This window comes from Propithecus coquereli, unplaced genomic scaffold, assembly GCF_000956105.1.
Source record: "Propithecus coquereli isolate 6110/MARCELLA unplaced genomic scaffold, Pcoq_1.0 Scaffold743, whole genome shotgun sequence".
Taxonomy (NCBI): domain Eukaryota; kingdom Metazoa; phylum Chordata; class Mammalia; order Primates; family Indriidae; genus Propithecus; species Propithecus coquereli.
The window spans coordinates 380,051-391,148 of record NW_012153541.1 but is presented as its reverse complement, the minus strand read 5'-3'; the positions used below and the strand labels follow the sequence as shown (position 1 = coordinate 391,148).

The window sequence follows — 11,098 nt, the reverse complement described above, 5'->3', positions numbered from 1 at the left end:
TATATATGGATTTCAAAAATGTGTTTTTTAATTATTACTACTAATAGTGTAAACACGTTAGCTTTTTTTACCATTTTTTTCCTAAAACATAAAAAGGAATATGTTTAAATTTTTTAATATGTAGTTTCCTACTTGTTTTTAAGGTTTCCTTAGGTGATCTCTGCTTAATGCAAAAGATTTTAAATTTCTCTTTGATACATGTGATCTTTGATAAGGTCATGTATAGGAAATTTCTTAATATCACCTTATTTGAAAAGGTTTGCTTTGACAGTTCATTTGAAAGCACTAGCTCAATTATACAGTAATATGTAGAAAGATAGTAAATACAAAGACTGACTTTATTTGTGAAGTTTAAATTTTTTCTTTCTATAGGGCCAAAGAATGCAATGCTTCGCCTAGCTGTAAAATTTTTCCCACCTGATCCTGGTCAGTTGCAGGAAGAATATACAAGGTAAAGAGCTCACAGGGGTCTAGAACTGTTGACAGCAGGGGGCTTGTATTCACCTGTTGTCTCCCACAGCACATGGCTCATTGAAAGAATGAATGAGCTGAACATACACAAGAAAACCATAATACATGTAGAGTACTTAAAAGGAGCATTTTGGAAGTTGACTCTTGCACAAACACAAATGTGACTAGGACTTAGGAGAAAAGTTTTTGTACAAAATGGAATGGATGTTAGGGTAATTTGAACCAGTATTCTCTAAATGAGCATAGCTTTATGCACGTTCATAAAGTCCTTAGGGATCTTCCTATGTATGTACTTATTTGTCAACAAAATGCACTTAACTGGCAGAAGTGTTCAGTGTGATTGTCCTTGTGAATATATGGAGAAGGAATATTTTAGGTGATTTCTTCCGTGCTACTTTTGAATTGAAGCTGATTCTTTGCAGAAATGATTGAAAAAAAATGTTAACAGTTGTTTCATCTGGGCAGTAGGATTATAGAAGTATTTTTTTGATACATGTATTTTTGATACGTGTATCAATTTTATAATGAAGAATAAAGCAGTAACCTAAAAAACCAACTCAAAACCCAAGATCAGATATAAGATAAAAGAGAACCATGAGGTTGTAGTTGTAGCAGAATGACTTTTTAGCCTTCCTGGCTAAAAGTGGATTCATAAATGAATCATGGGTGTCTTATGAATTCCCTCTTCTTTTTGATCCACCCCTCTACCCTGCCAGTGCTGCAGCACTAAAGTCGGAGCAAGAGGCAGGTAACTCCCTGTTAAAGGTTTTTGCAGGTCATTGTAACGTCACAAATCACTGGATATCAGCTGTAAGGAATGGAGAGATCACATTAGTTCAGCCTCTCGTTTTATAGGTTGAGGAAACTAAACTTCAAGGATGGCAAAAGAGTATTTTTGTGAATGAACACAGATTTTATCTTAATAGTATATTAAATGCCTGACATTTACCAAAAAAAATCCCTTTTGAGGGACTCACTTTCAAATATATGTAACTGAAAATTATGGGTAACAGAGAGTGTCCCCTAATTCAGGATCCTGGGTCTAAGTCTTAGACCCAGGAAGTCAGTTTTATAGTTACTCCCTTTTGCCCTATTTTTATGCAGAAGGTCCTATTTTTTATTTATAAAAAAGCACATGTTTTGGTAAAACAAAAAAAAATTTAAATAAAGCCATGTAAAAAGTAAAAGTTCTCTATCACTACCCACCCACCCCACTTTCTGCAAGTACTAACACTTGAGTGCGTATCTTCTAGATAAATGCACAGATACACAATACACATGTAAACATAAGGCCTTAAAGAAATTATTATGTTACAAAGTTGTATCAAATGGTACATACTGAACTATAGGTTGATTTTGTTCCCCACTTAATAGCATACCATGGACACCTTTCCATATTAGTATATATGGCTATAACCTAATTTATTTAACTATTCTCATGTTTGTGCATATTTATATTGTTTCCAATTTTTCTCTGTTATGCTGCAAAGAAACATCTTATCCACATGCCTTTATATTGGAATATTACTGTAGGAAAGATTTGTAGAAATGAATTGCTGAGTTAAAGGGTATGCATATCTTAATTTAAGAGATTTTTTTTTTTTTTTGAGACAGAGTCTCGCTTTTGTTACCCGGGCTAGAGTGAGTGCCATGGCATCAGCCTCCCTCACAGCAACCTCAAACACCTGGGCTCAAGCAATCCTTCTGCCTCAGCCTCCCAAGTAGCTGGGACTACAGGCATGCGCCACCATGTCCGGCTAATTTTTTCTATATATTTTTAGTTGTCCGATTAATTTCTTTCTATTTTTAGTAGAGACGGGGTCTCGCTCTTGCTCAGGCTAGTTTCGAACTCCTGAGCTCAAACAATCCGCCCGCCTCGGCCTCCCAGAGTGCTAGGATTACGGGCGTGAGCCACCGCGCCCGGCCTAAGAGAATTTTTAATAGGTTGCTTAGAATGTAAATTCCAATAGAGTCAGGGAGTTGGTCTTGTTCACCATTGTATTTCCAGCTCCAGGAATAGTACCTAGAACATAATACATGCTCAATAATTATTTGTTGATGGAGTAAGTTAATATATAAATATTTTCAAATTTACCTTCTCCTGTTACATTCTCACTAATGATATTCCAGAGAGTGCCTGTTTCTCAGATCCTAGCCAAGACCAAATATTATCAATCTGTTAAAAAATTTGACAACCACATTTTAAGTTGTGTCTTAATCATATATCTCTGCTGTTTCATCCAAAATTGTGTATGCAATATTGTATGTGTAACAGGAGTGATATGAATTTGTGAACTTCCTCCTTGAAGGTATTGCTACAGATAGTGTAATTACATACTATGTGATATGCCTGAAAAGGCTAATTTCACTTTTCTGTTGTTTGTGTTGGAGTGCCTCTGTGTGCTCAGCACTTTCTGTGTACTCTGCTGTGTGAGACTCAATCTGCTGAATTGATTTGTCATCTGACCTTTACTTGGTGACCAAGTTGCATCACAGGCCTTTTGTGACTTTGCCTGTTTTGTGACGGCCCTGCATTTTGCTCACTGCTGGGTTGCTGCTGCTGCTTCTTGGGGCTTGTTTGCTCTCTTGCTGCAGAGACATGTCTGTATTATGTTCACCGAACATTTGAGTTGAGCCCTGTCTTGTTTTTAACCCCCTTCTAGATACTTGTTTGCCTTGCAACTTAAGAGAGACCTGCTGGAGGAGCGTCTGACCTGCGCCAGCACCACCGCGGCCCTCCTCACGTCCCATCTTCTGCAGTGTTAGTATCTAGGATCTGCCCCCCAGGGCGTGGGAGGGGGAGCGTCTGCTGACGATGTCACAGGTGCACCAGCACTCAGGGACTGTACTTAGGTGCTGATGCACATGCGTAGTTAGCGAGTGGGATCCAGAATAAGGTATTTCAATCCCAGTACTTTTCTGTAAGCTAAAGAGTAACTTCTGCAAAGGGAGCTCCTTGAGGCAGTCTCCACCCAGCAAGCAGACACTCAAGGCCATTCATTCTTTCAGATTGTCTCTCATGTATGCCTTTATGCATTTTAACAATAATACATCTTCAGTCACATCAACCAAACTGTCAGCACACCCTGAAAAGGGCCTCATTAGGATAAAAGTTATGATCCTTTATGATTAGTTAAGCATTAACCATGAAGGAAAAGGAAAACATTGCTTCAGTATCTCACACGGATCAAGAGATGGTTCAGAGTATGTGAAGGATTATAGTTACTTCAAAAATAAACTATGAGAAGTGTTAAGAGGTTTGGAGAAATGGTTGTGTGCCTTCCTGTGGGCTTACAAAGCCAGCAACTGTAGGAATAGAAAGAAGGAAATACATTGCGTCTGGACTAAAGGCTGAACCACAGTTTCCTAGCACAGAACTAATGTTTCTGAAATTTGAATGCAAGAAATTGACGTAGAAAGTTTCAGAAATTTTAGGAATTAATAAGTATATGGGTTATTTGTAGTTTCCTTGGTTCTTCCCCAGACACACCTTGAAATGCAAATTTTATCGTTGGTTTCCGATCCTGCACCATGGGACTTGTTGACTATCATTAATAAAAGTTTTCACAATGAATTGGGGTTTTTTTTCATTTGGCCTGAAGACTTGTCAGGTAGACAGATGGCTTTTCAGTGCGTTCTTTGGAACTGTTGTTTAGTAGTGCCACTTGCTTAAGGGTTCTGTGTGGTTCAGTGGGACTGTTAATTGTAATAACTTGTCCAACTGTAACTTTTACCTTAGACATATGCTGCTTAGATTGAAGGACCCTAAAGACACACGACAACTAAATGCAGTCTGTGATTCTGAACTGGGTCTTTCAGTATAAAAAAAAAAATTGGGCAGTTGGTAGAATGTGAACCAGGTCTGAGTTGGGTAGAGCAGCAGATTGTGGCCCCTTTCCTGATCTGAGTGGTTTCACTATGGTTGTGGGTAAGAATGTCCTAGTTTGTGGGAAATCCAGACTAAAGTGTGACAGGCCCTGTGTTGGCAATTTGCTCTGAAATGGTTTGAAGGGGAAAAGCTCTTGTACTGTACTTGTAACTTCTCTGTGAATTTGAGGTTGTTTCAAAACAGTATATTGCTTTAAGTTATTGGACTTTACTACTGTTTTTAAAACATTTATAGCCTTAAAATATATGAGATGAGAAAGTGACGTAATTCCTCAAGAAATCTGAGAAACCCTGAAGGAAAAAATGATTTAAAATACAGTATGCTGAAACAAATAAAATACATTATCCTGGTGATAGTAGTCTTAAGACAACTTATATATAAAATGTGGTTTAAAAAAAATAATAAACAGGCCAGGTACAGTGGCTCACACCTGTAATCCCAGCACTCTGGGAGGCCAAGGCAAGAGGATCACTTGAGCTCAGGAGTTTGAGACCAGCCTGAGCAAGAGCGAGTCCCTGACTCTACTAAAAATATTAATAGAAAAATTAACTGGATGTCATGGCACCTGTAGTCCCAGCTACTGGGGAGGCTGAGGCAGGAGGATCACTTGAACCCAGGAGTTTGAGGTTGCTGTGAGCTGTGACGACGCACTGCTACCCAGGGCAACAGGTGAGACTGTCTCAAAAAGAAAAAAAAAGGAAACTTAACCCCCCTTCTCATTCCCCTCTTCATACTAAATAAAAATTTTTAAAAAACTAACTAAATAAATGAACACATTAAATTCACAGTTCTGTGTTTGCCTCCCAGAGTCATTCATCAGAGTCTTTGTTCTTTGAATCAGACAAAATTCTCTTCACTTGCCTTTATATTTGCCTTTTAACAGCATAAAATATTTGGAAAAATAAAATAGAAACTCTTGCTTTTTTAGGAATATATTATTTTACTACAGATTTAGGATAATTTCTTTTTACTCTTAATTTATGCATTGACATCTACAAATGCTTATAGTTTATTTAAAAATTAGAATTACTGATTTTTATTGTCTCATCTCAGCGGAAATAGGAGATTATGATGAAACCCTGGATCGAGAGCACCTCAAAGCCAATGAGTATCTGCCCAGCCAGGAGCACTGTCTCGAGAAGATACTGGAATTTCATCGGAAGCACATGTAAGTCCGTCAGAATTGGCTCCTGACACATTGTTACCACAACAGTGACTAATACCAGTATAACCAAAAGGGAGCTGTTGTCAAGGCTTCTGGGAGATTCTGACTGGAGTGAGGACTGTTGCTCCCTGTAGGTGACGGGGCCTACATGGAGGTGACGTCCTGGCCTGGTGCTCCCTCATGCCTGCCAGATGTGCTGCTTTAGGAGGGGCCAGCAAGTCATCCGGCCCGGAGAGGAGGATGCTAGTGAGCAGGACTAGATAGCTGGTGGTCCCCTGCAGCCTGGCAGGAGCTGCGCTGTGGCCCTGCAGTGCAACAGGAGGGTCCTCAACAAGGAAGCAGCCGTTTTGTGGGAGAGGGGGACAGGGTCGTGTGGGGCTCATGGCATCTGTGTTGGGCGCTGGCAGCTGTGCTCTTTGACTTACTGTGTTTCCATGTCTCCGAGACTTGACACTGGTCCGTTTTTCTGGATTGAAGTGAAGGAGACCTGGAGCAAGCGTGCTAGTGGAGGACGGATTGAAAGATGCCATGGGAAAGGGCTATGGGCTGTGGCAGAGATGGCTGGGAGCTTTTGCACCACAGGGAGAGCTGACCTGGAGAAAGTCACTCTGGAAGACTTAGCCCTGCTTTGCAAGGCAGCCTGTTGAGATGCGAGTTTATTTTGTCAGGTAATGCCATGTATTAAGGAATTAAAGCTATACTGGAATCTACTGACAGCTGCCCTTTGACACCATCAGCCAAGTTTTGAGTGCCAACTACATATCAGTCACTGTAGTTGTCAGCACTTGGGGGACTGGTTTGAGTAGCACGACCAAGATTCCTGCCCTCATGGACCTCACTGCTCACAGTACTTCGGGAGTGCCTTTGTGTGCCTGGCATCGTGGCAGACACTGGGTACACAAGTAGCCCTGCAAGTGGGGATGTGGTGTATAGAGAAAGAGCGTAGCTCGTGCACGGTGAGCTAAACAATAGACAGCGCCTACCCGGGGGGCAGAGAGTGGTGCAGTGAGGGTGCAGAAAGGATTGAGAAGATGCTCAGGGAGACTTCTGTGGAGCTAAGCAGGGAAAGTGAGGGAGGAGGCATTCCAGGCTAAGCACCAGCATGGGAAGCGGGGGTGGGAGGTGGGGTCCAGACTGACGCTGACAGTTTAGTTTTAGTTCACGGGCTGGAGCAAGTACAAATGCCAGCGGATAGAGCAGGCGCAGTGGTGGCAATTGCGGACAGCGCTACAAGCATTTGTGTGTGATCTTTAAACCCTCCACAGGGCTTGTGCAGAATCAGACTGAGTGTGCTGTCTTGGATGCCACAGTGTGGGATACCTCTGTGTGTCAGTGCTTTGGCTTTGAGGCCACATGCCTGGTCTGACCTCAAGGAAGCTGCTGTCTCAGTGCGTGTTAGAGCTCTGGCTCCATTTTCCTAATGTCCTTGACTTTGCCTCTTTCACACATTGCCTTTACTCTGGTTGGTAGCAAGGAAGGTGCACCTGTTCTGAGTGTCACATCCAGACCCTGACAACCTGTGGAGCAAGGGTCCTCTCCAAGTGTCAGCCTGAGTCACAGGCCCTTCCCACCAGGAAATAGTCACTGGTTCGGGATTTGTTCCTGGAATTGAGGAGAGATTCCTCCATGCTGAGACACACAGAGCGAGCTGGACGTGAGGAAGAGTAGATTGGGCACTATACTGGGAAGTGTCCAACTAAGGTGACAGCCCCAGGGGACAGATGGATTTGGGATGCTGGGGAGAACGTTGTCAGTAGGTAGGCCATGTGAACCTGTGCAGTGGTAGGTCACGAGGGAGCGGGTAGACACGGAGCAGGAAGAGAGGTGAGCCCAGGAGGAACCCCTGCAGAGCTAGCCTTGAGAGGCTAAGTAAAGAAGCACCCACAGGGGCCCTGAGCAGCCAGGAACGTGGTGGGCACAGGCGCTGGTAGAGTGTTTCAGGAAAGCAGCCGCAGCTCCTTGGGTTGAGGCTTTCCACCAGGCCTAGGAGGGGAGGACAGGAGCATGTCTGTGAGCTTGGCAGCGCGGGGGTGCTTGTGGCCTTTGGCAGCTTTGGTGAGTGTTGAGGGTGGGTTCTTGGTTCGCGCACACTGAAAGTGCGGTGAAGAAGTGTCATGTTGAGAAGCCCACCTGTGGAAGGGAGCAAAGAATTAGACCTCAAGGTAGCTATGCGTGTGTGGGTATGTTCCTGTAGGTACATGTGTGCCTATGTGTGCATAAATGTTCCTATGTGTCCTTTTGCATGCATTGTGCATGTGTTTGGGTGGCTTGGGTGTGCATGTATGTGTTCATGTGTGTGTCATGTACTGTGGTCATGTGCATACACACTTGTGCCTGTGCATGTGTGTGCATCTATTTGAGTGGTGTATATGTGCTTGAGATTGTGTGTGTGTGTCTTAAGGTACATGTTTTAAAAACTCTAGAAAGCCGGTAGGAGAAGGGTAGGTCCAGTGCTCTGCCTCATACAGGAATATGGCTGGACTCTGCTGAGTGAGCCGGGAAGCAGTAAGCTCGGCTCTGTCTCTGGGCACTCACTGCGTTAATACACTAACTGGATCTACCACAGTCATCAAAAACTTAACACGCATGCTTTTCTTTTAATCGTTTTTTGTATAGGCTTTTTAAAAGACAATTGATACGGTTTGGATACATGGCCTCTGAGAATCTCACGTTGAAATTTGATCCCCAAGGTTGGATGTGGGGCCTGGTAGGAGGCGTTTGGGTCATCGGGGCAGATCCCATCATAAATGGCTTGGTGCCCTCCTGCAGCAGTGAGTTCTCTCTGTTAGTTCATGTGAGAGCTGGCATTTAAGAGTGTATGGGCACCCCCTCTGGAGTCTCGCTCGCTCCTGCTCTCGCCATGGGACACGCCTGCTCCCCCTTCTCCTTCCACACTGAGTGGAAGCTCCCTGAGCCCTCACTAGAAGCAGATGCTGGTGCCATGTTTGTACAGTCTGCAGAACTGCGAGTCAAATAAACCTCTTGTCTTTAGAAGTTAACCAGTTTCAGGTATTTCCTTTGTAGCCACACAAATGGACTAACACAATATTATACCTTATTTTAATCATTCTAAATTTCTTACCTTGTCTTATGATTGTCATGATTCTTTCGTGACCCACTGGAAACACCGTTATAATCACTGAATAGGATATTTATATATTTTTTTTTTTTTTTTTTGAGACAGAGTCTCACTGTGTTGCCGGGGCTAGAGTGCCGTGGCATCAGCCTAGCTCACAGCAACCTCAAACTCCTGGGCTCAAGCAATCCTTCTGCCTCAGCCTCCCGAGTAGCTGGGACTACAGGCATGCGCCACCATGTCCGGCTAATTTTTTCTATGTATTTTTAGTTGTCCAATTAATTTCTTTCTATTTTTAGTAGAGACGGGGTCTCGCTCTTGCTCAGGCTGGTTCCAAACTCCTGAGCTCAAACAATCCGTCCGCCTCGGCCTCCCAGAGAGCTAGGATTACAGGCGTGAGCCACCGCGCCCAGCCTGAATAGGATATTAAAGAAGTGTTTTTCTTGACTTTGCCATTTTTATTTTGAATCTTTGAGATTGAAGAAAAAGACTTGAAAGTTGGCCAGAGTTGGAGGTGCATAGTGGTCGCTGGTGTTTGTGTAGATGTACAAAGTTAACGCAGAAATAAATAGCTAAATATCATCTATCTCTTCTTTCAAATGGAGGTTTTCTAACTCCTGAAGATTTCTAAAGTACGTCCTAGGTTTCTGAAGGTGTAAGTTTTCTTCAGACACCAAATTCGTGATTCCTCTCCATAAGTGGATTATTGGCCTATACGTTGAAAGGTAGAAAGTTGTATTTAAAACAGACCATGAAAGCGGGACCTCACCATCATTCTGATCTTGTGGGTTTTTTGTTTTTTTTTTTTTTTTTTTTTGAGACAGAGTCTCACTTTGTTGCCCAAGCTAGAGTTGAGTGCCGTGGCATCAGCCTATGACCTTGTGGGTTTTAAGCAGGAGGTGTCAGAGAAGTTACCACAGGGATAACTGGCTTGTGGCGGCCAAGCGTTCATAGCGACGTCACTTTTTGATCCTTCGATGTCGGCTCTTCCTATCATTGTGAAGCAGAATTCACCAAGCGTTGGATTGTTCACCCACTAATAGGGAACGTGAGCTGGGTTTAGACCGTCGTGAGACAGGTTAGTTTTACCCTACTGATGAGGTGTCGTTGCCATGGTAATCCTGCTCAGTATGAGAGAAACCACAGGTTCCGACGTTCGGTGTATGTGCTTGGCTGAGGAGCCAATGGGGCGAAGCTGCCATCTGTGGGATTGTGACCGAACACCTCTACGTCAGAATCCTGCCCAGGCAGAACGATGCGGCAGCACCGCAGAGCCTCAGATGGCCTCAGAGAGCCCATCCCCTGCTATTCGGTGCAGAGTGCCCCTCATCCTGGGAAACAGGATGCGGCCAGAAGGGTAGCCACCCCCTTGCCTGCAGTGCAGTGCATGTTCGTGGAGAACTTGGTGCTAAACCATTCACAGACGACCTGCTTCTGGGTCAGGGTTTCGTAGGTAGCAGAGCAGTTCCCTCACTGCAGTCTATTGAAAGTCAGCCCTGGACATTTAAAACAAAGAAAAAATCTTCACTAATCTTACAAATAAATGCAACTTCTAGAATTAGGACTTCTTGGAAAGTGATTATGCCACACACTAGATGTTACTTCGTGTTGACAATGATTTATTAAAATAAGAGCTAATAGTCAGGTGTCTATATCATACTCAAAGAATGTAAGTTTTAGGCAAAGAATAGAAATCACAGGAACTGCATAACCCAAATAGTTGCATTATTCCTCAAAGATTCAAAAGCTTAGGCATTTGGAAGTAAGCAGAAGGAAAAAAACTATTAATGGAAGATCCCATGTGTAGGATTCAGGCATTGAACTTGGTTCCCTAATGGGAACGTCTTCTCTTCGCACCAGCTGCAACTTCGCGTGAGCGTCACTTTTCTGGAGGCTGTTCGGTGGAGTGCAGGCTATGCTTGCTTTCCTCTTCCTGCGATGTCACCATCAGGCCTGGACTCAGTAAGCTTACTGTGTGCTGGAAGACCTTTATGCGGATAAAACCAGTTGTTCATTTGATTGCGTAATTCTTATAAAAGTGGTTTGTTTTTTGTTTTTCTCATGAGACAGGGTCTTGCTCTGTTGCCAGGGGTAGAGTGCAGTGGCATCATCATAGCTCACTGTAACCTCAAACTCCTGGCCTCAAGCAATCCTCCCACCTTGGCCTCCCAAAGTGCTAGGATTATAGGTTTGAGCTACCACACCTAGCCCAAAAGTATATTCTAATAGTTAAAATTGCACATTATGGAAATACTTTTTAAAGCATTAAAATGGGTTTAATAAGATACTAACGTTATCTATGGTATTTCTTCTGATTTAATGTTTGTCTCTGTATGTAATGTTTGCATATAACCTTGTCACTATCAAGAGCAAATTGTAAGGCTGAGTATCTAATGAATGTGGAGGGAATCATTCCACCTAGTATGAAGTGAATTACAGAAGAGAAGGAAATTGCTGATTTCTTTGGCCTGCATGTTTGGTATGTTGTTTTTGTAGT

The 11,098-nt window shown here is 43.1% G+C and overlaps 1 protein-coding gene across 2 annotated transcripts in view; it reads left to right on the top strand.

Moving 5' to 3' along the window:
* Positions 1-11,098, top strand: part of FARP2 (FERM, RhoGEF and pleckstrin domain protein 2) — a 111,192-nt gene that overhangs the window by 49,078 nt on the left and 51,016 nt on the right. For both annotated transcript variants that reach the window (XR_001138204.1, XM_012661941.1), the window contains exons 5-7: positions 373-451; positions 3,135-3,232; positions 5,414-5,528. Coding sequence is in view for 1 of the 2 variants with exons in the window: in XM_012661941.1 (XP_012517395.1) it covers positions 373-451; positions 3,135-3,232; positions 5,414-5,528 (292 nt within the window). In the remaining variant the exon portion in view is untranslated. The remainder of the gene's footprint in view (positions 1-372; positions 452-3,134; positions 3,233-5,413; positions 5,529-11,098) is intronic.